We start from the raw sequence: 27884 nt of genomic DNA, 5'->3' as shown, positions 1-27884 counted from the left end.
CGATGGCTTCTCTCAAGGCCTTGGAGCCGTTGCTTCGTATACTAGTCATGAATTTTTTTGGTGTCGTAGCTGAGCTTGAAACCATCGTCGTATCCGTCGTCGAAGCCAAGGAAGGTTAGGCCCTTGGTGTCTGCCAAGCACCGGCACACGGAGATGCTGCCGGCAAAGGTGACGCAGATCCCCAATTTTATTAGATAATATATATTAGACATTAATTAAATATAATTATTAACTTAATCCGGTCAAAATCGATTTAAAAATCGTTGACTGTTAAATTTTAACAGTTCCGTCACATTCGGACTAAATGTGACCCATTTTTATTTGTGATGGACCAAATAATTCAAAAGATAATGTTATGGACCAAAATCAAAAAATCGTCATATGTTATGGACCAAAAAGAGACTTTAATCTATAAAAAAACATTCACAAAAATTATCATACGATAACATAATGACGATATTATCCTTTTGTTGATATTTTGTCTACTATTTATTGAGATTCGTAAGATTTAATCTCATCCACTCATTTTAAAATCTAAGAGTGAAGATTTGGTGTTAATTTTGAATTAAGGTGCTATAAGCCCTAGGAACCATACGTGTTTACAGTAATTATGATGTAGTATACGCTAAATTGTTTTGTGACCGCACAAAATTGAAAAATACTACTCCTAAAGTTTAATGTTTATATACATAATTTTTAACCCTCTAAAGCTTTAAAAACGTGTTATTATTTTAGATTTGAATCCAAGAGAAACAAGAGTTACTTTGGGTTGTGATGATTCACTATTTACACGAGTGCTTAGCACCAAGTATCATACATGGTAAATCATTCCCACCTCCAACGTTGATGCACAAGGAAAGCTCTTCATATATGTAGGCTCCCTCGAGTTCCTTCTCAAGAAATCATACCCCACATCAATGGCTATCCTCTTCATTAAACCCGAACCCGCCTTCGCCTTCACGTGGCAGTGCCCGAGTATAAACGCCATCCCCGCCTCCCTCGCCTCCATCAGCTCCTCCACCTCTGCCTCCCCCCTTTTGTCTATCTCCGGCACCACAAACCCCACCCTCTTCATCGGAACCTCCGCATCCTCACTGTCGTCCCCAACGCTAAACGACGAGGGTCTCCCCACGACCGTCATCTTCTCGTTGCTCTCGAACCCGTCCTCGGAATGCTTATTATGATGGCTCCATTCCGACCGGATGAAATCGGCTATCGTGCAAACCAGATCCTCTTCGAACGCAGCGTCATCCAAGAGGGCGTCGTGGTATCCGTAGCGGGCTATGCACCGGTACACTCTGTACTCCCTTGGGCCGACTCTCCCAACGAGGAACCTCTCCTCGGGTCGAACGTGGGGCACCGGGACGTACTTGATGCACAAGAAGACCAAAACCTGGTGGAAAGCCGGGAGGTTGGCGACGAAATGGGATAAGATGGCCGGAATCCCGGACACGAGTTCCGTGTGGATGAGGCCGATGCCCCGGACTCGGACAACGCCGAGTTCGGGGCCGGCGCTGAGGAGCCAGTTGAGGGAGACTTTGTTCTGTACGTCGAACTCGTACTTTTTCCGTGTGCCGTAATGCCAGATGGACATGGCAATGAGGAAGACGAAAGACAAGGCGATGGGGACCCAAGCGCCTTCGAGGAACTTGATCAGCGCAGCCGAGAAGTAGAGCGCTTCAATGGAGCCGAAGAAGAGCGTGAAAGCGATGGCGAGAAGGGCGCTTCTGTTCCAGCAGATTATGATCACAAGAGACATAAGGCATGTTGTCACCAACATAACGGTTATCACTGCCAGACCTGTTATACGAAACAGAACGTTACACGCTAACATATTCGACTGGTGATCGAGTATTTATCGGTTGTGAACATTACCCGATGCATTGCTGATGTGCTTTGTGTTCCTAAAGCCGATTGTAACAGCCAAGCATAGCAGCATCAGAGTCCAGTTGATTTCTGGGATGTAAATCCGGCCGAATATCTTAGAGGATGTGTGGATTATCTTGACCTTCGGGAAGCAACCGAAAGCGCTGCATTGCTTGATGATGGAAAAGGTCCCGGTTATCATGCCTTGGCTTCCAACCACAGCTGCGAGTATAGCAATCGCAAGCACCGGCCAACGCAGCTTTTCTGCACCATAAATAGCTATATATAAGAGCCCCAACACCACGCTTACATAGCTCAAGTTGAGATGGAACGATGAGGAATATCGTATACCAGGGACTGAAACATAGAACCCAATGGGGTAGTCGTTCTCGATTATGTGATGCGTTGAAAGATAAGCCGCTTGTCCCATATAAGCCAAGACCAAAGATGGGTAGACCACAAAGCTAAACGCCATCTGCAACGAGGCAGGAATAGCGATATTTTTCATCTTTGCTAACATGACACATATTTTGCAATCGACTCAAAGAAAACCAGCCAGTTCGAATTTACCTTGATGGACAACTGGGAAAAGTGACCAAGATCAGCATACATGGCTTCCGAACCTGAACGTGTAACTGCATTTAGATATTGGTTTCGAGGAGGAAATGAAACTACAAAATCGTGAGCTCTTAATACCTGTTATACATAGCAAGATCCCGCCCAACGACATCCAGCCTTGACCCTGTGTCTTCTTCAAGAACTTATACATGTAATAAGGAGAGAGTGCCTGGTAAACATGGGGATTCCAGTGGAAAATATTGTAGATCCCAATGGAACTGATGCACAACAGCCAAGTTATAACAACTGGTCCGAATAGAAATCCGATCCGGTGGGTCCCAAAATGTTGCAAAGAAAATAGGAACACCAGAATCATGCAAACAACTGGAACTTCTATATCTGCAGGAACATACAAATTTAACAGTATGTCACCTTTGCATAATATCTTAAATCACTTGCATAATACATCTCATATGAGATAAATGTTCAAAGTTCCAGAGCAATTTTATTCTGCCTTTTACCCTATAAGTTTCTCTTTTTCATCCAAATTCTTTTCCAGTTTGTCAGTTCTTGGAGCACTGGAGTAAACAAGTGCACTAGAATGATACAATATACCTAAAAGAGAACCACATAAGGGAGAATAGACGACGATCCAAGCAAAACAAATACTAACATTCTTTTCTTTTTCAACAAGGCCACCGTTCAGTTCCACATTATGTTTTTACACGTGGAACACGGAATGAATGAGCCAACAAATATTAGCTTGCTGCAACAAGGCTTAATACTTTATACTGTATTTTAACATTTTCAAATCCACGGATGTACTCGTCTAGTAGACTAGAACTTTTGGGATGTCGCGATCGTACTAAAAAGTTAATCTCGTTTCATAAGGTCATCGAACACAAACAAACAACGTTGTCTTAATCAGAGTTGCATCTCTACATTAGCGTACCAAGAATGGTCAATACTTAGATAATGGTGATATATTTAACTTTGATGAAGACCAAAAAAATTGTCCTGGTATAACAAAGGCCCCACAGCATTATCCTTATTTTTGTACTGGTTCCGTCTACAAAAAAAATTCCAATCCAACGATAATCTCTAGAAAATCAAAAGAATTTTGGAATATGACTTCTTTGATTCCAATGAAAACCTCAAGGATAACATGCCTTTTACCCTTGTTTGACCAATCTCTACAAATTCACACTGTTCACAGAGTCAAACATGCTTTTAACCTCGGCATCTAACTGAAGAGCTGAAAACAAACTCTTAAGACAGAGCTAAAACATGGCAAGGAACTAATTGATTTACACTGTCGTGTGCAAAAACGAAATCATAAAAAATTCTACTACAGTTTACCACCTAACAGAAGAACTAGCTATCAAATTTGAGCAACACATTGGTTATAGACAATCGATGCCAGCATGAAACAAGACAAACTTGAGGAAGTTCAAAGACTCACATTGGTGATGATGCTTAGAAACAAGAAGCTCCAATCCTGATACTGCTGAAAACACTGTATACTCAAACAAATCAAAAGCAATTCTCATATCATATCCAATCAATTCATTCCCTAATCTTTGCAGCATAACAAAATCAAAGGAATAGATGCCTTCTCATACCCGAAATCGCAGGAGTAAGAACTCCATCCCCAATCACCATACAAGCCCCAAGTAAAGCCAAAGTGAGCAAAATCATCTGCAACACCCTATGCTTCTCCAATGCAGACCTCAATCTCAAACCAACACCACTGTTACAAGATTCATTATTTTCCTTCCGGTATTCATACAAATCCTCATCAGCAAGCTGCCCATTGGGCAGAGTGCTCACTCGGGCGTGACGGCATAGCAATGAGTAGAGAGCAAAAGTCCCACCCTCACCATTGTCATCAGCTCTAAGCACTATGAACACATATTTAACAAGTGGTACCAGGGTTAGTGTCCAGAACGCAAAAGATAGAACCCCAAATATCTCTTCATTGGTTTCTGAGTGTTGAATGTCCTCTGCAAAAGTGCTCTTGTAAACATACAACGGAGATGTGCTTAAATCCCCATACACAACTCCCAGGCTCTGATAAGCCAATGCGAATACTGTCCGCCAAGATTCTTTCTGCAACAAATTCACAGGGAAAATAAATAGTCCTAGTAACAAATTATCAAAGTTGATGCCTTTTCTCCAAATATTTGGGTTCAAGATTTCACCTTTAGTGTGTGTTTACCACTACATCCTTCGTTATCCATCACGGGCCTCCTTAAATCCACCTGAAAGTCAATTCTCAGCTAACATCTGATCTGAATCAACACCTAAAATCTGGTTTCTGCAAAAACCAATTCAAGAATGCTACAAGGAAAAGGGGCACTTTTGAAATAGGGAAAATCTGAAGAGCAAACACTCGCTCAAATCTACACAGAAGATGGTGGGAAATTGAGTTAAAGACGGTTTTCCAAAATATATACTACTACTACTACATACATATATATAAAGTACACTTACTTGTGTAACAGTAATAAAATATTATTATGAGAGATTAGTGTAGGTCCTTAGCTGTCGGTAGAATATTCAGTTATATAAGATCAAGAAAAGTGAAACCAATTGAAAAAATTAAGAGGTGTCAAGCATATAAATGCGTGGAAATTGGATGGAGAAAATAAAGCAGTCCAATTTTGTGGGATAATGGATGAGTTGTGTAAGTAGTTCAAAACCACCACACCAGAATTAATTAATACTTTCTGAGCAACCCTCCTTGTCTTATTTGCTCAGCACCAGTTTCAGATGTTTGTAAACAAACACATACACATACGTGCGGGTATCTGTGCATTTTTTAACACAAACTGTAGTTATTACTCCATTTAGCTCCTTAAAGTAACGTATGATGAGAAATTATTTGGGTTTTATGCATAAGTTTTTTCTTCTTAAATGTTTGCTTTGATTTGATATTGATATAAGGCAGGGAAAAAGAAAACGTGGCAATGGGCATTAGAATCTCCCTTATCAAAACAGAGATTTGTATCTTGCTTTTTTAACACCTGTTTTAATTGTATTGTTATTCTCCTATTTGATAAGTACTCTTTTCTATATTATTATCCTCTTTAATTGCAAATTTATTACTATGAGAATTTCTTATTTTTGCATGACGATTAATCCAAATGTTAGTAAGAGTACTGCTCCCTCCGTCCCGTATTAGGAGTCACTTTTTTCCATTTTGGTCTATCCCCAATTAAGAGTCACACTTCATTTTTACCATAAATAGTAGTAGGTCCCACATTCCACTAACTCACTTCACTCACATTTTATTATAAAACCAATATAAAAAAGTGGGTCCCACATTCCACTAACTTTTTCAATCAACTTTTCTTTACATTTCTTAAAACCCGTGCCCAGTCAAACCATGACTCCTAATGGGAGACGGAGGGAGTATATTTTATTCATGCACAAAGGAAAAAAATCTAATAATGCATTTAAAAAAATGTCAGTTCTGGAATTCAACCCAAGCCTAAACACAGCTCTTTGACTTTGACCACCATATTTGAGAAGTCTAGTCATCATATTTTATTGAATTTTTTTATCCCATGTTCTCTGGAGTAAAAAATACTCTCTCCATACTAAAAAAAATTAGACAACTTTTGAAACGACACGAATTTTAATCAAAATTAATAAAGTAAGAGAGATAGAAAGAAAAAATGATTAAAGTATTATTAGTGGAAAAGAAAACCCACCTTATTAAGGAAAAAAAAATTCTTTAAATAAAATTAGTTTATTTTAAATAACAAATATGGTCTTTTATTAAGGGATAAGACAGTATAAAATAGTTTCACTTCAGAATGTTACTAGTAAAAATTGGAAGGAATTTAATGAAAAAGAAGAATTTGTTTCCACATCTGAAGAATTGCTCACTAAGTTTTTCAATTGTTAAACAACTAAGTATGTATAAAAATGTACTTTCATCTATTTCATTCTTATAAATACTGATAGAATTTACTCCCTCCATTCCAGATTTGGAGTGATATTTTGCCATAAAAGTCCGTCCTATATTTGGAGTAATATTTAGAATTTACCATATTTGCACATAAAAATTCACCCCACTATTCACTAAAATTACACCCAAATGTCATTATATATATTAAAATAAATCAAAACAAAAATAAAAAACCAAAAAGTCAAAGAGGGACTCACCTTCAACCAACTCACTTAATTTATTACACACTTCATCATCTCACTTCATTTATTACACACTCCATCATTTCACTCCACCATCTCATTTCATTTATTACACACTCTACCTCCCACTTCATTCATTATACACTCCACCAATTCCTTAAAACCCGTGTCATAACTAATTGTCACTCCAAATGTGGGACTGAGGGAGTAATTTGTAAGGTTGTAATTTAGGGAGGAGTGCTGTTGATTAGTCTAGGAGGAATAATCATTGAAAATAAAGTATAAATCAATATTTATCCATAAAATCTCCGTACATTAATGTAGATCTAAACAACATAATATGCCCTTACGAATCACCTATACTTAATAGTATCGAAATAAAGGAAAGGCCTTATTTGAAATTGAGAGTTTGATGAAATTGTGTGTACACATTCGAGAAGAGTCGAATGACAATGAAATATTCGTCAATATCAAAATAATTGATAGAGAATGACATGTCCATTGCTAGAAAGTTCTATAAAACAATAAAGAAAAATATTAGTACAAAGGTAGATAGGAATAGTAAAAGTTACATATACCTTTTGCTCTTTTTACAAGAATCTTTCATGATTGTATGAAGATAATAGTATCATTTAAATTTAAACTTAAAAGCATGACATTTATTTTTTAAACATTAATTTTCTGTATATGTATGATTATACATAGTATTTCTCTACTTTTAAGACAATAAAATTTAAAATGTTACTACAAAACAGTAAACTTGAACGCACGTTTTTTTGGGCGAAATACAATGTTTCCTAGTTTATCATTTTAGTATGTTTGCGATTTAATTTTTTATTTACTTTTTTATATTTTTGCTGAATGAGCTTCCCAATCTACTAAATACACGCTGTTATAATTTCATTTTCAGTAAGAAATATATAGGATATTAAATACTTACTAAATAAATAAATAAATATTTTATCTGATTAGGAGTCTCATTTTTACATATTTAATTTTGTTATTGTAAATGATAGGTGTGTATTATTTTACTAACTCATTTTACTTATAATTTATTATAAAATTAACTTATACAAGTAGAATTTATATTCAACTGATTTTTTTCACTCATTTCTTTTATATTTCTTAAAATATATAGCGAATCAAATTGAGAATCTTAATAATTCCAATATATAGTTCTAATTCCAATGATACAATTAAAGCCAACAAATTGTGAAAACGGACAATTAATCATTAGTAGGAAAATCGGATAGAGTACTTATCCTTGGCATTAAATATGAGGTCCACATTAATAAAGTGGGCAATGCTAATGTGCCAATTCAAGAGTGGTTTTCCTATTTAACGCCTTTTCGATTGAATTATAGCTGAAGTTGTTCTAAAATGAAATCCCCGACCACAAGGGCTCATTTTTGTGTTCGACAACGTCTTAGGTTTTGTTCTTATTCGTTTTTCATTTATTCAACTCCATCTGTCCAAAATCCTCAGTTCATCGTGTGTAACTCAAATTGAACCTTCACTGTATGCAAAGCTATCTAGATTTAGGAGATCATCGGTAGGAAAGTGTGAAGATCTTGTCCACAATCAAAATCTTATAACTAGAATCAATATCCAATCCTCTGAAAAAAATACTAACACTTCATCCATCTATAAGTCTGTAACCAATAGTCTATTAATATTTGATTCATAATAATTTAGTTATTTTTCGTTTCTGATAATACAAATCACCACTTTTTTTTTCTCCACTTTCGAATCCATCAATAATTTCTTTTATCAGCTAGCAGTTCATAATGAACTCCGAGTACAAAAATGGAGTCTTGATAATGAAAATTCATGACGTTTAACTCTCTATATTCAGATCGCAAAGAGAAGAACAACATCAAATTTAACGCGACAACCAACAAACAGTAACTTTTATCTAATGAAAATATCCTCTATATTCCAAATTTAATAGTGCTATCATTCAAACACGCAGTAAATAACATCATCAGCCCAAAAAACGACCAAAAAAAGCCAAATGTACACGCATACTGTGTTTTTTTGCACAAAGAGAAAACTCAACACCTCAAGATTTAGAAAATTATGCTAACAAAATGTAGATCCACTTAACAGCTCACGGGCGGAACAATTTACAACCAAGCACAAAATAACAATACACAACGTCAAAACATTAAGGAAATATTGCTAGTCTTAAATTTCGCCATATACGTAAAATCATAGGATCTATAGCACCAATACGTGCTTCACCTGCTGCCTCTGCAAACACTTCAAACTTCCATGGTATATACAAGTATAAAACTTTTCAAATCTCGCCACGAAATTGGGGAAAATATTACCAGATAAAAGCTTTTGTATATAAGCCTTCCTCGCGAGCAGAGTTGGTCACACGAAGGACAGCTTGAGCACTTAAAGGCGAAAGCTTTGATTGGCAGAAATCCTTCCAAGATGCTACAACAGGCTGCTCAGGTACATCAGTTGTTTTTGGGACTTCAGATTGCTCAGGTACTGCAGTTAGTTCTGGGACTTGAGATTTTTCGTATGCAGACTGCAGCTCTAGCAACAGGGCACGAGCTGCATCCCTGGACTCAGGAAGTCGATCACTAAGCTGGGATGCGCCTATTACAATCAGTTTGTCTATACCGAATATTTCAATTCCATCAATTCCCTGCAAATAATGCCACATGAAGACAATTGAGATGCCACAAAGGACTTTTACAGATTTAGGGGGAATGATTTTACAGGCACTAGTCGAATTTTGAAATACACAAAACAGGAGAAATAATAAAAACACAGTAAAGAGCACACCATGTCCAAGAGTACTTACCAGCCGTGGGACACTTTGAGAAATACATATAGAAGCCTTAGCTCGAATTCGAGGATTTCTATGTGTAATGTAAGGCTGCAACTTGGGTAGCAACAGAACGGGAGAAACCCATCTTGTCAAGGCTACTAATGCACTTTCAGCTGCCTCACAAACAAATTTCTTGTCTTGTGAGGATTTGAGGAGAAGTTGCACAAGCTAACAATAGAAATGAAAAATCAATAATTGAAATCTGTAAAGAAATTATATTCAGAAAAGGACGGTTCACAAGAAGCACAAGTTGAGAGTAATAGCATCGATCAAGTTCAAATTTTCGATGAAAATATATTACCAAAGGATCCAACAAATCAATGATGCTGTCTGTATATGCTTTGAACAGGTCTGCGGCAGTCATAATTGCAGTTTTGCAGACAGCACTTCTTGGATTCTTTAGGGATTTCACGACTAAGGAGATGACTTCATCCCTGGTGTGAAGCAAGGAGTCATATAATATCACGATCAGCAAACACAGTTAAAACAACGAGATAACATTTTTCTGCCAAACCAAAGAGAATATAATACTTACAGAATATTAACAATAGCTTCCTTGTGAAATATAGACAATCGGCGAACATTGTTGAGTGCGTCACACACTGTAACCCAGTCTTTGGAGCCAAGTCCTGACAAGAGGGCCTGGAACCAGAGTACAAGATAAGTATTACATCATATCCATTATTCATTCAAGGATGGAATCATGATACTGAGACATCTCAGAAATCCTCATCCGCTTTAAAACAAAGTATTAGTGAAGCCTATAAAGATTTGTAGAGAACACCCTTACCTTCAGACAATCATCCACGTCTTCTACGTCTTTCAAGTCCTCGGACTCAATGTACTCTACTTCTATACTTGTTATCGCCGCTTCAGAATTGTCTGTTTCGTCAATCTTAATGGAAGTGCCAACCACTGTAGCCATCCCTTTCCTTTGCCTTTCTTCATTGTTTTTGCTCACACCTTCAACCTGAGATTTCACCATGCTTCCATTACTGAAGCCTCCATTTATCTTCTGAGACTCGGGTACATTATTATCTCTGACAGCTATTTCAGACATTATGGTAGCCTGAAGCAACATCAGTAAGAATTCAATGGAGTTTCAGAAAATTATACATAAGAAATACGATAGGTTCTATGTCAATAAGTAGGCAAGCCAAAGTTATAACTGAAGAGTTTTGCATTTTATACCAGGTAATTTATTGCAAACCAGTAATGACAGAAGGGACAAAAGGTGGAAATATACATAATTATTAAGCAATGTGTAAAGCAAACCACTGCTTGCTCAGAGTTCATGAATGAATCACTTTCGCATCTAGGAGTAATTCCAATAGTAAGTTTTTCTAGGAGCTCACTGGCAGTACCAAATGCAATGACAAAAACAGAGGCTAGAAACTTTGGCAAGTTCTATTCTAGATTATGTTCCACAGTTTCTAAATAATCTATCAATCCCAACCGCCCCGTGCTCATCACCAGTTAAGCACAACAGAGTCTAATTAAAAATTATTGAAAGAAGTTGCATATCAAAGTTCAAATGGCTGAGCGAATTGAATATACATCAATTCATTATCTGGCAATCTAATCACTATGATGCAAACACAGGTCTCAAAACTAGAATTTCTGTGAACCTGTTTTACTACACTTAATGATTATCCCAAAATTTCCAGAAGATTAAGGGAGCAGATTACCAACTCTTAAGTTTTACTATATCATCTTCAAATCAGTAACAGCACCATCTAGCTACAGACAGCAAATTACTAGATCGAGAAAACTCAGGCTTCAGCCACAGGATACGTAATTACTAAGGACGAAGGCTACTCAGGAACAAAACAAAAGAAAACGATTCAGTATGTCACCAGAGATCAATCGAAATTAGCAGATCGCTCGAATTCGAACTACAAAAACCACACCAAGCCAAAAGCTAAAGCAACAAATCAAACAACGAAAATTGCTGGCATTTGGAAACTAACGATTCCTAGTTAGAACAGCGATCCAGCACATAAAATTCAAAACACAAAAATGCAAAACAGCAGCAAAATGCCACAAAAAGAGAGTACGAACTAACAAATGCACGGAAGAATTAAGTACAATTGCATAAAGATCTCACGCATTCACTACCATTCACCTCGCGAAGTTCGACTTTCGATCTATTCCGGAGCCGATTCGAAATGCTGTGCGATGAAACTGCAATGAATACCTAAAATGAGTAGGCAGATGAGAGTAATTAGCAGGAGAAGAAAGAACTGTGGCCGCCGCAACAACGGGAAAATGGTGAAAGTATTAATTGCAGACCTCCAGAATAGTTAAATCTTCAAGGAGAACAGGAATCTCTCTCTTTCCTTTTAGATATAGTATGAGTTGTGAATGAGTGTATTATTTAAGTGTAAAACTGTAAAATGAGGGAAATATATTAATGAGTTTTGGTAACCGGCGGAGGAGGCGGGTAGATAGAGACGGCAAGTTTCGCTGCCCGAAACTAGGCCGGCCCCTCGGTTAAATATAATCACGTGACCGGCGGTCAGAGTATTTAAATGACAGATCTGCCCCTATAGTCAAATCTGCGTGCCTCCTGTCGTCGATTGTTTAATCCAGCGGCTGCAGTAGTGAACAGTGAGCATTATTTTGCAGAGTAGGTGTTTTCTCCACCGTCCACCGGCGGACGTCCCGGTCCCGAGTGCCCGTCGGATGGCCTCGCCCCTCGCACCGATGTCCGACCGGACGTCCGCCACTGTGGCGAAGGTCGGACGTCCCGGTCAGACGTCCGCATTTTTTAATTATTATTTTTTTTTTATAAAAAAAACTCTATAAATAGGGCTCCCCCAACTTCATTTCATCCACACCACTTGTGTTGACAAGTTTCTCTCTCTAACCTCTTTTTTCAATTATATCTAATGGCGAGTAGTCGTGCGAGTGGTAGTGGCGGAGGCGCTAGTGATAGTGATAGTGATGATGAATTGGATCTCGCTGTGCAAGAGGCGATTGATCGATTGCTCCGGCAGAGGCAGCAGGCGGCGGTACCTCGGCCGATCCATCGCCGACGTCATGTACCCCGGGACCACATTGCTGCACATATTCGGTTGTATGAGGACTACTTTGCTCCGCAGCCGCGTTTTGGGGAGGCCTTATTCCGGCGACGTTTTAGGATGTATCGTCCTCTGTTTATGCATATGGTGGGTGCTTTAGAGAGAAGATACGAGTTTTTCAGATCAGGGAGGATACGGGTGGCAAACCCGGACACACGGCAATACGAAGTGCATTGCCGCAATCAGGCAACCGGCGTACGGAGGCCCGGCCGACATGTTCGACGAGTACCTCCACATTGGCGAGTCTTCAGCCGTCGAGTGTCTGTTGAATTTTTGCGCGGGCGTTAGATCGATATTCGGGGATCAGTATCTTCGTCGTCCGAGAGCCCGAAGACTGCCAGCGGGCTGATAAATATGCACGGGTCGGTGCACGGGTTCCACTGGGATGTTGGGCGGCATAGAAGTTTGTATGCATTGGGAGTGGAGTGGAGGAACTGCCCCGTCGCCTGGAAGGGGATACACACTTCCGGCTTCAAAGCCAAGCATCCCACGATGATCCTTGAAGCTGTAGGCTGACTACCGGTTGTGGATATGGCATGCTTATTTTGGAGTCGCCGGGTCGAACAACGACATCAACGTCCTCCGGTCGTCGCCCCTGTTCAACGATCAGTGCAATGGTGTTGGTCCCGCCATCAGTTTCATCGCCAACGGCAACCAGCATAATATGGGATACTATTTGGCGGATGAGATATACCCAAACTGGCCCGTGTTTGTGAAGACGATCAAGCATGCGGTCGAACCAAAGAAGTCCTACTTTGCGACCCGTCAGGAGACAGCGCGCAAGGATGTTGAGCACGCATTTGGTGTGCTCCAGAGTCGATGGGGGATGGTGAGGGGTCCGGCACGGCAGTGGTATATTCCCAACATCGGCGACATCATGTACGCATGTATCATTTTGCACAACATGATTGTCGAAAGTGAAGGGGACGAACTGACTCAGTGGACCAACGAAGATGATACGGGTGTCGGTCCAAGCCACGGCGTGGCCAGTGCGAATGTGAACATGGGGGTACCTCATGGAGAGGTTGAGCGGTTGCGCGCATTTGCCGACATGCGGCAAAGAGATGCCCATATTCTACTTCAGGAGGATATCATCGAAGAGGTTTGGACGCGGAGGGGTGCAAGTTGATGTGGTTGTTTTTTTTTCTATCTACTATGTAATTTTTTTTTTTTTCGAATGATGTATGTTTTTTTTAATGAAATATTCGCATTTCCCCGTTCGTATTCGTGTCGAATTTTAATTACGTAAATTTTAATTTTAATTGTGAATTTAATTTTATTGCGGGAAGTCCTAGTGGGAAGTCCTAGTGCAGTGGGAAGGGCTAGTGATGTGGCAGTGGAATGGGAGGGGCTAGTGATGACGTGACATGCAGTTTTGTGGGAAGTCCTAGTGGGAGGGGCGCCACCGGAGACACCCTGGGACGTCCTACCCACGCCACAGCGGCGGACGTCAGGTAGGACGTCGGGCTGAGAGACGAGGCCATCCGACGGGCACTCGGGACGGGCGTGGGCGCCCTTCCCACCCACTACGGCGGACGTCCGGTCGGACGTCGGCGAGGGGCGACCGGGACGTCCGCCATTGGAGACACCCTTAGGGGGACTCCTCAGTTATTAAACGACGGATCTACCCTTGAAGTATAAGTGTTAGAATATTTAATTAATTACTCAAATAAAAAAATCAAAACAATAAGTAAAATATAAAAATAGTGGAATAATTTTTTGATTTAGGATACGATTTCCATATTTTATACTATAGTATATAGAATTTCCTTTTGTTATGTGAAAAAAAATAAGTAGATTACAGAAATGGTATCTTTTCAAATTATAAATGATCATTAAACACTGAAATATGATGTTGAAGTTTGAATTCATCTTACCATATTGATAGAGTGACGTAATTATTGTCTTACTAGAATTACGGTAGTTTAACGTATACCATAGTATATTATACTCCTGATAAGAATTTATTTTGATACTTGACTCGGTCAAGAAAATAATTGTGATTGAAGATTATACATGCACTGCTTAATTGTTTTAAGCTGGACGTGAGACTTTTACATTTGTTTTAGCTAGAAGCCTAGATCATTCTCTTTCAAAGTTTGACTTAAAATGAATAGTGATTTACTAGGTTGATTTAAGTTTATTTGTAACCATGTACTACTAATCTTTAAAATAATCGTCAATTTAATTTCCTGAATAATCGGGTGGAAGTTGACTGAAAGTGATCATGGTTGACTGAAAGTGATCATGGTTTTAATTCGTTTGGTTTGGATTTAATTACCTCAATTTGAATACGGAGTAATAGTACCCCATTACGCAATGAAACTGAATCTTTAAAGGCGAGGGGTTCAAACTTCAAAGCTCAATATAATGTTGAAGTGACGCTGCAACGCTTGAAAGGCAAATTAATTGATGTTATATCCGTTTTAGGCCAGACATTAGTATATGCTATATCACATACAATAAAGGGACTGCATTTATAGGGGCGGCGAAAACTCAAAAAATCCAATCCTTTTTTTTTTTTCTTTTTAGTCGAGACGATCTAAAAGAGGAATATGTCTCACTTATAATGAGACGGAGAGAGTGTATTACTTCATCATTTGGTACATTTACAAAGGTAATCCACGTCAAAATATATATACGAAAGATTGGCTCGATTAAATCGGGGAAAATTAAATTTTTTTTTAAAGATTCGATTTAATTTGTTTGTAGTATTTGTAAGATTGTGGAATAGTGAAGCTTCAAATCGAGTTTGGAAAAATTATCGATCGTTAAAACAACTCCATTGGTTTTTATTGTAAAAAAATTATATTTGTGATTTTAATTAATCTTAAATCCAATTTATATTTGGATTCAAGTACACAACCTTTCAATTAGTGCAATTTAATCGTTCCATGCCCCTGATTAAAAAGAACCAAAAGCTATATCTATTTTGATAGATTCAATAGGATGAACATTTTGCCATACTCATATCACATAATGTTCTTCAAAATCTTAAATGGGAATTTCAAAGTTTTAGTGGTTGCATTATAGTACTCATGATCCTGTGCTTAAAATAATTAGTTAAATACTTAGTATAAGTACAAAATTAAAACATAGTATAAAATTATTACCCTTTTTCACCAAATATGGTGCAAGATTTGATGCACCGGCCGGTGGAGGGATCTGGTGTGAAATACAGAGTCGAATTTTTGGTGCTTTGGGAGTTAATAATTTATTGATGTCATGTGCATATGGTAATTAAGCAAAGGTTCTATTAGTTTTTTACTCCTATAATGTTTTGTTTTAGATAGGTCCTTGTACTTTTAATTTTATATTGTTGTTTTCCTTGCGTTGCAAGATGTGCTTTTTGTGTGTCGTGGCTTAGTCCTTGCAGCATGAGCATACTTTACAGCATGATTGATCTCTCTATGAATTTGTGATCCTGATCTTAATTTCAATATGAATCTGTTAAATTTCCACGCATCAATTTGAAACTTTAATACAGTGTATTCTTCTTTACGCGGAGTATTTTACATTCATATATTAACAAATAAATATGACCTGGCATGCCAATAATGCAACCGATTAAAGAGGCTGGGTATTTTTCTTATTATTAAATTTAGTAGTAATAAATTTAAAAAAGAAGAAGCAAGATTTAGATTTGGAATTGCATGTCTGATGTCGGATCCCATCGCACAAATGGATCAATGAGTGCCCAATTCAACAAAACAACGCTAAATTCCAAAATAGCACCACATGGCGTATATACACAAATAATTTTGGGAGCTAAAGGATTTTATTCAACATAAACATAGTTGATATTACAAATCTAAATCTCAACACGACTAGAGTCCAACGTAGCCTTGAATATAGTATCATTGTCGGTAGAGATACTTAATCTGAAGTTAATCGTTGATTTGGTTAATAATCAAATTAATTCAAGAAATTAGCTCAAACTCTATTTCAATCGAATCGATAAACTAATTAATTACTCCCTTTATTAATCAATCGGTTAGTTGATGGTAAATCGTTAAAATTTTAAAACTAATTTTATGTTTTGCTATAACCCCCTTTCTCTTTCTCATGATTGTTTCTCCAATCAACGTGGGATGCATATGGAGTATTTTTCAGCGAGCGAGAACAAAGAAAAGTAGAAGGAAAATAAATTCTAATATCATGGTCGAACTTGCAACATTTTGGTTAGAACTTAGAAACAAACATGATACTGATATTACTAGGCTACCTCTATTTTTTATACTAGTAGTTTTTTTTTCGATAAATCAAAAATCTCAAACCACCCAAAAGTGGCGAGGTAGAGTACAACAACAATAGATGTACACGGATTAAAAAACCGAAGAAAAAGCCAATAGAGCTGACAGCACAGCAAGTGCAAAATTAACAGAGCTAAAAGGAAAAAACAACATTCGAAAGGAAGGCACACCACTAACTAACAAAGAAAAGGCAAACAACAGAAAGCTTCCTGAGAGAAGATAGCGAGGGAGCAAGAGGCAGCGCCCACCTACTTCGTGTGTTTCTCAAGCCTTCAAACCTGGCGTCAACCCTCCCACTCTCTGATGACGTTCCCATCCTCTAGTATTTGCCCCAGCGAGACCTCTATTTTTATACTAGTATAGGGAGTATAAAACTAACACTACTATATTATCAAACACTACTAAACTACTATCCATTTGTTTATAGCGTATAGTTTGTATTCGTACGTGTAGTTTCTTGTTTGTGTAGTGTTTAATTTGTCGAAAAAATCAATCATGTAGTGCTATGTATTAAGTTTTTTTTTGGATTTATATCTAAACCCTAAACCCTTTTTATACCAACTTTTCTTAATACTCCATTTCTTCAAACTCGCACACAACACAAATGGAACTACTAAAATGAGATCGAGGGAGTAATATTTTATGTTAAATTAATAGCTATAAGTGTTTTAAGTATACAGTATACCACAATAGTCCATGTACATTGCAAAGATCATGTACTCTACTAGTTAAAGTAAGATATAGTACTACTAACATTTATCTTTAAACTAACAAAAATATCATGTAGTACTAAAATTGCAAGATAACTTTCAGATGAATCTCAGTGGCCTCTAAAATAGAATATTATTTATACATACTTTTAATTAATAGGAGTACGAAATATTTATTACTACAAGATAAATGAGGTGTTGAGTTTTTGGGTAACTAGCTAGAAATCCAAAATTGGGCTATTTTATTAATTTTGAAATAGGTTGTATATGCAATTGTAACCTTTAATTATAATTTATAAGTACATAAGATTCATGTCCAAATATATTTTATTATAATAACATTTTATCAAAAAAAATTTATTTATGTTCAGTGACCAGTAATTTAGAATATAAAATAGTACTCCCTTCGTCCCAAGACAAGTGACTTGTATTCCTTTTTTGGGTGTCCCACTATAAGTGACCTATTTCCATTTTTAGCAAAATGTCATCTCTCTTACAAATTTTCCACCTACTTTATTCTCTCTTCTCTCCTCTACTTTTCCCTCTCTCATACTTTACTCTCACCACTTTAACTTATTTAAATACTATTCCTTAAATCTCGTGCCTAAAACAAGTAGGTCATTTATCTTGGGACGGAGAGAGTAGTATATAGTCTTGTTATTTATGCATAAAATATGTGATATTGATAAAAATATGTAGAAGAGGGAGAGAGATATAGAGATTAGTAGCAGTAGCATACATGATCCGAAAACGAGAGGTTAGAATTGAACAACGAAGGCAGTAATGGCAGTCCTCTCCTCCCTCCAAACAAACCCTCACTCCTCCCACACCTACACCACCATCTGCAAACCCACCCCACCCTCTCTCCTCCTCCTCCGCCACCTCTACGCCGCCCGCCGCACCCGCCGCAAGCCCCATGGCCTCCTCGTCCGATCTTACATGGAGGACTCCAACACCCTCTCCGGCTTCGCCAACAAGGTCCTCGGCTCCCTCCCCGTCATCGGCCTCTTCGCCCGTATCATCAGCGATGAAGGCGGCATAGGCGGCGACATCATCGACTTCGCTGAGTTCCGCCGCAGAGTCGGAAACAAGTGCTCCGTCAATGACTCCCGAGCCCTCTTCGAGCTCCAAGATCGACGAGGCAAGGTGCGTCATAAGTAACAAAGCTCGACTTTGGCATTCGATGAAGATGAATAATTCTTGATTTGATTGCAGGCTGGGGATCCTCTGTATGTGCTTCTCTGCTGTTGGCTAGCTGCAGTTGGAGCTGGTCTGCTTAAATCTGAGGAGATATTGGAAGGAGTGGCCAGGCTTCGGATTTCGAATGATATCGAATTCGAAGAAGAAAATTTCATTGCCATGATCAAAGAATCAAGAGAGGTTTCTGCATTTACTGCATTACTAGGTTAGCTTGTTTCAATTACTGCTAAACACAGGATTGTGTTGCTTGCAGAAAAGAGCGCGGCTCAATGCTCCCGTGCCCAATATCCCAATGGCTGTTCGGGCGGAGAAAGCTCTTGAAGCCATATATGTGTGTTGTTTTGGGAGAGATCCTATAGAGGAAGAAGATGAGGAATTGCTATGTACCATATTGAATGCTGTGTTTCCGGCTGCCGGAAAGGAAGAGGTTGAGAGGATTGTGAGAGAGAAAGCACAGAGAATCGCAGATGGAACCGATGAAATCAAAGTCCCTGAGCCCAAGCCCTTGCCCAAAGAAGCTGTGGAGCTGCAAATGAAAGATCTTGAGTTTCTCAAGAAAGGAACCGATACATCGTAAACACATCTTTTCTCTCTTCATCTTCAACCAAAAACCATGAAATTTACTAGCATCTTTCACACACTATGTTTTGGGTATAGAGCCACATTTTGAGTAGCTAGGGTCGTGTGTAATAAACCTCAAACAACACGGACTTAACAAAGAAACAAAAACAACGTATGACCAGGAATACTTGCAAATATTTATGATACGAAGTAGAATAAGTATATCATACGTTGTTCATTACACGAAGAAGTACAAAGTTATTCCTTTCATCCATACAAGAAGACATGATTTCTTGACAAGAGAGAATCCATGCCGTTAGAATAGACAAACTAAAGCAAGTCTGGACCGTGAGCCAAGCTGCGACGATACCTGCTTTTTACGTCCAGCTGCAATGCGTACTTACCATCAAGTAATACTTAGGATCTTCTTTCGTAGAGGTGGGATCAACATCTTCGCAAAAACGACAAGCAGTCTCCTAAACACACTTCATTTCCCAGCATTTCTTTATGAACGCTGATCTAATCAGAGAAGGATGCTGGCAGCTTCATATCCCTCTACGTTTACTAATTCATATTCAATCAGGGAAAGGTTATTTTCCTCTTTGACAGTGAAGGTGGCAGGATCAGCAGCTGCTTCCACACGCCCCCATTTGTCCACAGCTAGTCTCATTGATCCTTTGAACATGTCAATTTTGGCGTTTCTCAGAATTACAGTTGTTTCAGGCTTCATGGTTTCCACTGCACATTGAAGTTCACATCAAGATCATGAATTTGTGACAAAGGGGATAAGGGCCATAGGGCCAATATTTATGAGACATTTCCCGTAGTGGGAACAAAACTGCACTTAATGTCAAGAAAAGAATAGAAGAACAAAACTGCACTTAATGTCAAGAAAAGAACAGAACAACCACCTATTGGCGGGAGACCAGCCGGGATATAGTTTTTCTAGAGTATTTTATTTCCTAATAGTCAACTGCAAAACTTCACTGTCTCGCATTCAAACATTGTGAAGACCTGGCAAAATATTACTAACACACAAGTATACTCATGTACCTTGTGATTACATTATCCATTTATTGGCAAAATCACATATTGTGATAACCAAATTGATATGTAAAACAAAAGCCAAATTTCATAATTATAAGATACTAAAACAAATCCACCGTTTTCAAACTCAACATAGAAACTACCACAATTTGATAAGGTTTACTCATAAAATGATGAATACGCATATCATTCCAATCACTCAAGCACAAAGCACCATACCTTGTTCATTCCTAGCAGTAAACAAAATCGTCCCAGTTTCATCCCCAACCAGACACTCAGCAATACGCATCTGATGAACTCGAGGCCCATCCGGCCTACCCTTTTGCAATACCATCTTCGAACTCAAAACCTTCACGATGAGATTGTGCCCATTCGTGCCAGGACTCAGCTGATCAACCTTGGCAAAAACTGGCTTCCTCATAGATGATTTCTTTTCAGCCATTTAAATCAGTACCTAAAATGATAAACCCACATTAGCCGGAAATAAGGAAATCCATAAGCCCTCCTCAAAAAAGCCATCAGCAGAATCACCACTTGGAACACATTTGGAGCTCAAAATTCCATGCATAAATCATCTTTAAATCAAATTTCATACAAATTAGGCAGAATTCATCATGATCAGTGCCAATGACTAATCATTAAAAGAATGAATAAAAATGGACTGAAAGCACGTTCGAGGTCCACTCGGCCATCACAGATAAAATTGATGCAATCGTAATTGAACATAACAACAAATATGATCAGAATAGATTAGACCAACACTCTACACTAGTACCGATACTCAAAACAAACAGCAACAAATCAAAACCCTAATTATCAGATCAAATGCCGATAAAATGAAAATTCTTTTCAGAATTTTACAAAAATATACGACAAATTGCACATATAAAAATTGAAGGATTGGAATCACCTTGGCAACAGTAATAGAGAAGTGAGATCTTTTGCAGGTTACTTAGTTCTGGTGAGTGAGACGACCGTCGAAATGGAATTTTGAATAGAAAAATTAATCTAGTTTTTGACCGTTGATCTTCCATTTTCTCAGCAGATCTCAGCCGTTGCCTGTAGTAGTACTAAAAACGCGAAAGCTGGAGAGAATCGCTTAAAGTCGTGCAAGGATGTGTGAATTGATTTAAGGCACGTGATGATTTCACTTTCCTTTCTTTTTTTCGTTAGGAATTGTAGAGGAGTGATCAATTGCTAAGAGCATGAATAACCCTGGTCCGGATTTGGGCCACAAGTTCCCTCCACGTCATCGAAAAATAGAAAATTACAACATTTAAATTTAAAAATTCAAAAAATAAAAATTTTAAAACATAAGTCAATTTGAAAAAAAAATTAATAAGAAATTATCAAAATGAAAAAATTATAAACTATAAATTATAAATTTCAATTTTAATTCTACCACTTCCCCATTTCCCAATATAAATTTATAATTATACTCCATTTTCCAATTCCCAATATAAATTTAATCATATTTAAACTCCCAATTCCCAATATTAAGTAACGTTCGTCTCTCTCCCTCTTTTCTTCTTTCTTCTTCCCCTCCATTTCTTCTTCTCAATTTCTTCAAGAATCTGAAAAAAAAAAATTGAGACTTGCGGCCCGGCCCGAACACAACTAACGTCGGGCCGGGACTACACTGATGCGGCACGGGTAGGGGTGGATCGATACGATATATCGTATCGAAAACATTGTATCGTGTATCGTATCGAAAATATCGATATGAAAGAATTTCATATCGTTATCGTATCGAAAGTTTCGATATATCGAACTTTCGATATAAAAAATTTCATATCGTTATCGTATCGATATTTCGATATATCGTATCGAAATTCGATATATCGATATATATCGAAAATAAAATATCGATATATATCGAAAATATCGATATATCGAAAATTTTTGATATATATCGTATTTTTGATATAAAACGATATATCGCGATATAAGGAAATTCATATCGTTATCGTATCGAAAACTTACGAAACGATATCGTATCGTATCGAAAATTACGATATATCGAAAATTCGATAATTTTTCAATACGATACGAGCGATATATCATTTTTTCGATATTTTTCCCCAGCCCTAGGCACGGGCACGGATAACGCCGGGCCGGGACAGGACTCGGGAGCGGCCCAGGGACGCAACTGCGTCCTCGGGACCGTCCCGAGCCGAGACGCTCGTGCCTCCAACGCTGAAATTGGGCCGGGACTCGCGAGTTGCGGCCCGGCCCGCCTGCGTTATTCATGCTCTAACTCATCAATTAATTGCTAACTACAACTAATTTAAGGTCATAGGATTTTAGAAAATGTGTGATCTACAATTTGCCACGTGTAATTTTTGTTTTTATTAGTTAAATCGAAAAGGATAAAAAAAAAAACTCCAAATTAGGGTTTTGGATGAAAATGTCAATATAGTGTTTCGAAAATATCAACACAATGCTTTGAGAATGTCAACACAATGCTTTAAGAATGTCAACACAATGCTTTAAGAATGTTAACCTATTGCTTATATTGACATTCTACGTGTATTATATTGACATGTTTTATATAGTATGTTACATTTCTGCTGTACGAAAAAATTAAAAATTTTCAAAATTTTTCAAATTTTGACGTCGGAACATATGCGTGTAGGATATCGTCGGAATCCTTATAAAATTATCTTTAATTTGATATATGCTATATGAATTTAAAGTTTTGGGATTTCTTTTAAAAGTTAGTTATAACTAATTTTATAGTTAATTGACATTAATACCCATATTGATATTTTTTGTGCATGATATTAATACTCAAGGGTTGAATGATCTTCACCTTTAATTTAAAAATCTAATGTCTATCATTTAGTTGTAGTTAGCAATTTGACAGAAAATATAGTTTAATACTCCCTCTATTTTCTAAAAATAGAAATTCTTTTCTTTTTAGTCCGTTATCTAGAAATAAAAAAAAATTTATTTTAGAAAATAGACTCCACAATCGACTAACACTAATTTCACTACCTTTTCTTTCATCTTTTTTATTTTATCAATTTTTTTCTCTATGTCTTTATCAATTTTGCATTATTCCACCATTTCTATCTTTAAAAAATAGAGGGAATAATTAGCTATGAAGTGGGAGTATCTGATTTTAACGTATCAAGACAATAGATGTAGCGATTTTGTAACCAAATATCACGATATTCCACAAATGACAAACCCACCACCGTATTAATAGAAGACTTGTCGTGTGAGTATTCTCATCTTAAGTTAGTTTTTATTGTTTTATTGAGATGTGGTTCCTTAATTGAAAAAGAAGGGGAAATAAGTAAAATTTGACGCAATTTTTGTTGTCGTTGTGTGGAGATGTAGCTGTGGAGTGTGGATCAAGTCCGGTTGGATTGGAAATTAGTGGAAGAAAAGTTCGGGCCCATATTCGTAGTTATGGGCCGAAATGAATGCATCCAACAACTTTCTAAACTCTAGAAATTGTTTTCAATCACTTGGAAAAAACACATCCACATATAATTGTGGAGAGAGAAAAAATTAGTGAAATTACCAAAATCCAACTCCCTCTCTGACTCCCCAATGGCTGCACTCGCTTCCACGTTCTTCGCGACCACTCCAAAAGTGTCGCGCTTCAATTCACTCCCCAAATTGCCGCTCGGGAGATCTCTCTCTCACTTCAATCGACCTACTTTCATCACTCCGATCGTCGTTTCCGCTCTCCGCGATGACTTTATTCGGAACAATTCCGCTTCGGAGCTCGATTCCACCAATGGACTCAAGAAGCTCCTCGACTCGCTGTTCGTGCTCTGCACTTCGGTCGCTCTTTCAGCGGCGCTGTTCGTTGCCGACGTTGATTCGGCCTCGGCTTTCGTCGTCACTACGCCGCGGAAGTTGCAGTCCGATGAGTTGGCTACAGTTCGCCTCTTTCAAGAGAACACTCCTTCTGTTGTTTACATTACTAATCTAGCTGCGAGGTAATCAGTTTTTGCATATTATGTATGTCGATTATTATTACCTATGATGATGTAAATATGACCGATTGTGCTGGTTGCATTATTTCCTTGTGGTCGTCATCACTGGAGAATTAATGCTACTTCATCAGCGTGTTCTAATTTCAACTACCTAGTTGTGCAGCTCAAATAATGATATGATCTAGACAATAATCTGCTTAATATGGCATCCAATGTACTTGTTAGGGTGTTGACTGGCAGAATGTATATGTTATAGGTGATGTTGGCACTTGGCAATAGATTTTGGTTCTGGAATGAGTTGTTGATATAGTGAATTCATACTGTGAGTTTTGTTTTAGGCAGGATGCCTTTACGTTGGATGTGTTGGAGGTGCCGCAAGGATCAGGATCTGGATTTGTGTGGGACACGCAGGGCCATGTCGTCACAAATTATCACGTGATTCGTGGTGCATCTGATCTCAAGTACTACTAACCTGTCTTGTGATTTTACGGCCGAGTATTTAACTAAGTACTTAGTTATTGGCCGAATAGTTATTGAATTAGTTAACTAATTATTTCCTTTTGGCTTGTTTTGCATTGCCTGTTATTGCATAGTACTTTCTAGTATGTATGTTGGTTTTCTTGTTGACATAGACTATATAGTTCATTATGGTGGTGTTCGGTTTCCAAGATAAAATAATACCTAGATATAATCTAGGATTGAGTTGTGAGATTATTTTAGTCATATGGGATTAGCTATGACTAATTATCCCATGATTATTCATTTAGGATTGAGTTGTGGGGTTGAATCTCATGAACCAAACACACTATAAATTTAATCCCGGATACAATCTTGCAAACCGAACACCCCCTATGTGTTTTCTTTGAGCTATAGTTTTGCTTTGTAAAGCTTCCAGCATTTCACATTTTCAGTACAAAAGTAAAAACATTGTTTGATTACTGCAAGATCTTCAGCAACGTGTAGATATCTGTATGCACAAAGCCTTCCTTTCTGTGAAATAGGTAGAGAATTCATTGGTGATAGGAAGACCAATAATCTCAAGATGTGATCTCTATGTAGGAAGCTTAGTAACTTACTTTATGCAACTGTGGTAGAGTTTGTGATGAGTCTGATGATATGAAAAAGCTGTCATCTTGAATATTAGTATTCCATCATATTGATGGTTAGTAAGTTGGCCATGTCAACTGTTGAATCAGTTTAATACGGAGTATTGTTTTTGAGTTTCTAGAATATGTCCTTTAGGATGTACAATTTTAGTGTTCTGATGAAGGGATGGTTGTGTTCAGGGTCACTCTTGCAGACCAGAGTACATACGATGCAAAAGTTGTTGGGTTTGATCAGGATAAAGATGTCGCTGTTTTGAGAATTGAGGCCCCCAAAGGCAAATTGAGGCCGATACCAATTGGTGTATCTGCAGATCTGCTTGTTGGTCAAAAAGTATATGCAATTGGAAATCCTGTAAGTGCACTTCCCAATTAATTGTCTCTGATTATGCTTTCTGGTTGATATCTTCTAAGTTTTCTGGATTCTTATCAAATTTACCATTTCAAACATACACAAGCGGAAAGTGTCAAATGTGGTATTTGGTGGATGTGGATTTCACCCTCTAATTCCATTCTTGATCTCCCATTGGGGAGGAGTCCATAATACTCATTGTTATAAAACATAATGGCATGGTTACAGCTAATCGATACTTTTGGATAAAGTTTATTGATGCAACCAAGTCCTGTCTATCACTGATGTCATGTGGTTTCCTATGTGTTACACCAAGTTCTTCCTTAAAATGTCCTTTATAACCACACACTGGTCCTCCTGGTTCGTCATGTTCTCCAATGTTGAATGGCATTCCTTTGAATGACTCGATAAGACACATAATGGTATTAATGAATTCAAAAGTGGCAAGCTTCTTTTATATGGTACCATATCTTTCCCCTTCTCTGACAATATGTTTGTGTTTCACTTTTTTTGCTTGGCAGTTTGGACTTGACCATACGCTTACCACTGGTGTTATCAGGTACTAACAGCACGTATAAAAATAATGTAACAAGTTATCATCATACTATATGTTATCTTCGAGCGAGCAAGTTTTTTGGCTTAGACATGTAGAAAATACTTGTTAGATTTATAATTTTCAGTTTCTAGAATATATATTAACATAATTTCAAAATATCCCCACATCACCTTGTTTACTTTTGCTTTTTCATGATCGCCAATGAATACCAGGATCACGATTGAAGCTTATGTATGTTGGCATAAGTCGGTTATTCCAACCTTTAGATTAAACCAGCTTTTACAAAATCTATTCAACTATTCATATAACCGGCTAATAGTGTATTAGTATTGAATTAAGGTGTCTAACGAATTCAATCCTTTTCTAGTGGGCTGCGACGAGAAATCAGTTCGGCTGCAACTGGCCGTCCAATCCAGGATGTCATCCAGACAGATGCTGCGATCAATCCAGGCAATAGTGGAGGACCACTGATCGACAGTGCAGGCAATCTTATTGGGATAAACACAGCTATATATTCTCCTTCTGGTGCTTCATCTGGAGTAGGCTTCTCTATTCCGGTTGACACAGTGAGTGACTGCTTTAGTTAGGAAGATTTCTATACACACTGTAATATTTATGAGTTACTCCACTATGTACGCTTTTCTTAAGACTTTTCCTTTACGTCCAGGTAAGCGGTATTGTTGATCAGTTGGTCAAGTTTGGGAAAGTCACTAGACCAATTTTAGGGATTAAGTTTGCGCCTGACCAGTCAGTGGAGCAACTAGGAGTTAGTGGGGTTCTTGTCCTGGATGCTCCTCCGAATGGGCCTGCAGGCAAAGCAGTATGTCCAATTCTAACATTTCATTTTGGTGTGATGCTTAGATTGATATGAAATTTCATTTTGCTTTATTGCCTTACAGGATTTTCAAAATATGGTGTCGTATAAATCATGTAATGCTGATTACAGCTTCTGTATTCTTGGTGCTGCAGGGTCTTCAATCAACAAAACGTGATGCGTATGGAAGACTTATTTTAGGCGACATAATTACATCTGTTAATGGAAAGAAAGTTGCAAATGGTAGTGATTTGTACAGAATCCTTGACCAATGCAAAGTAGGTGATAAGGTAAACGTTAATCGTAACTTCCACTATTGATCCTCTAAAAATAGGGAATGTGTATGGAGAATTTGTGGCCTTTAATGCCTAATATTGGATATACAGAAATTGGCGTCTCATTTTGTTTTCCTGAATCAAATTGAACATTGTCATATATTTACCATCATAGTTTAAAAGTGTGCATAGTTATGTGTATATTGTACTAGTCAAAAGGGACGTTGTATAGGAGTATGGAATGAAACCACTAAAAGCAATATAAGATGAAGATGTAAAAAAATTATGAGAACTGAGAGCTAACTTCATTTCGAATGTTTCACTTTGCAGGTGGAAGTAGAAGTACTTCGTGGCGATAAATTGGAAAAGATCCCTGTTGTCCTTGAACCAAAGCCTGATGAATCCTGATGTAAATTGTAATTCATATTTATATTCATATCGGAAGTGTCTATTGTTCTGTAGTATTATTTGTCCGATTTAGCCCTCAACGTTGTACATAATCTTGGATCTTGAAATGAAGCTACTATATCAGAGCGTTATTTCCGTA

At 37.8% G+C, this 27884-nt stretch overlaps 5 protein-coding genes across 10 annotated transcripts; 2 read left to right on the top strand and 3 right to left on the bottom strand.

The window, feature by feature from the left end:
* Positions 1-711: 711 nt before the first annotated feature.
* Positions 712-4935, bottom strand: LOC125216821 (potassium transporter 8-like). Of its 2 annotated transcripts, XM_048118596.1 has the most exons (9): positions 4918-4935; positions 4626-4685; positions 4047-4533; positions 3887-3940; positions 2563-2823; positions 2437-2489; positions 2218-2341; positions 1876-2130; positions 712-1800 (listed from the first exon to the last, which is right to left on the bottom strand). In XM_048118596.1, the coding sequence occupies exons 2-9, from the start codon at positions 4662-4664 to the stop codon at positions 812-814; spliced, it is 2262 nt and encodes a 753-aa protein (XP_047974553.1). In that variant the 5' UTR covers positions 4665-4685; positions 4918-4935; the 3' UTR covers positions 712-811. The 2 variants fall into 2 exon arrangements, with proteins under 2 accessions (XP_047974553.1, XP_047974554.1); XM_048118597.1 differs by lacking the exons at positions 4626-4685; positions 4918-4935 and having other exon boundaries at positions 4047-4174; positions 4354-4490.
* Positions 4936-8599: 3664 nt separating this feature from the next.
* LOC125210342 lies at positions 8600-11876 on the bottom strand. Of its 5 annotated transcripts, none has more exons than XM_048109901.1 (7): positions 11723-11876; positions 11519-11627; positions 10221-10499; positions 9966-10072; positions 9732-9864; positions 9404-9598; positions 8600-9244 (listed from the first exon to the last, which is right to left on the bottom strand). In XM_048109901.1, the coding sequence occupies exons 3-7, from the start codon at positions 10488-10490 to the stop codon at positions 8912-8914; spliced, it is 1038 nt and encodes a 345-aa protein (XP_047965858.1). In that variant the 5' UTR covers positions 10491-10499; positions 11519-11627; positions 11723-11876; the 3' UTR covers positions 8600-8911. The 5 variants fall into 5 exon arrangements, with proteins under 5 accessions (XP_047965858.1, XP_047965859.1, XP_047965856.1 ...); XM_048109902.1 differs by having other exon boundaries at positions 11538-11627; XM_048109899.1 differs by having other exon boundaries at positions 11549-11627.
* A 6296-nt stretch (positions 11877-18172) lies between these two features.
* LOC125214885 (photosystem I assembly factor PSA3, chloroplastic) lies at positions 18173-19349 on the top strand. The gene is made up of 3 exons (XM_048116094.1): positions 18173-18622; positions 18692-18856; positions 18930-19349. Exons 1-3 carry the CDS (start codon positions 18260-18262, stop codon positions 19251-19253), a joined length of 852 nt encoding a protein of 283 aa, XP_047972051.1. The 5' UTR covers positions 18173-18259; the 3' UTR covers positions 19254-19349.
* A 63-nt stretch (positions 19350-19412) lies between these two features.
* Positions 19413-21317, bottom strand: LOC125214886 (uncharacterized protein At4g28440-like). The gene is made up of 3 exons (XM_048116095.1): positions 21195-21317; positions 20504-20738; positions 19413-19975 (listed from the first exon to the last, which is right to left on the bottom strand). Exons 2-3 carry the CDS (start codon positions 20724-20726, stop codon positions 19761-19763), a joined length of 438 nt encoding a protein of 145 aa, XP_047972052.1. The 5' UTR covers positions 20727-20738; positions 21195-21317; the 3' UTR covers positions 19413-19760.
* A 2455-nt stretch (positions 21318-23772) lies between these two features.
* On the top strand, positions 23773-27884 carry LOC125209030 (protease Do-like 1, chloroplastic). Its single transcript, XM_048108612.1, has 8 exons — positions 23773-24240; positions 24576-24698; positions 25524-25695; positions 26214-26251; positions 26616-26814; positions 26916-27068; positions 27218-27352; positions 27668-27884. Exons 1-8 carry the CDS (start codon positions 23846-23848, stop codon positions 27743-27745), a joined length of 1293 nt encoding a protein of 430 aa, XP_047964569.1. The 5' UTR covers positions 23773-23845; the 3' UTR covers positions 27746-27884.

Source organism: Salvia hispanica, chromosome 3, assembly GCF_023119035.1.
Source record: "Salvia hispanica cultivar TCC Black 2014 chromosome 3, UniMelb_Shisp_WGS_1.0, whole genome shotgun sequence".
Lineage (NCBI taxonomy): Eukaryota > Viridiplantae > Streptophyta > Magnoliopsida > Lamiales > Lamiaceae > Salvia > Salvia hispanica.
The sequence above is the reverse complement of the archived record's forward strand: the minus strand, read 5'-3'. Positions and strand labels throughout refer to the sequence as shown.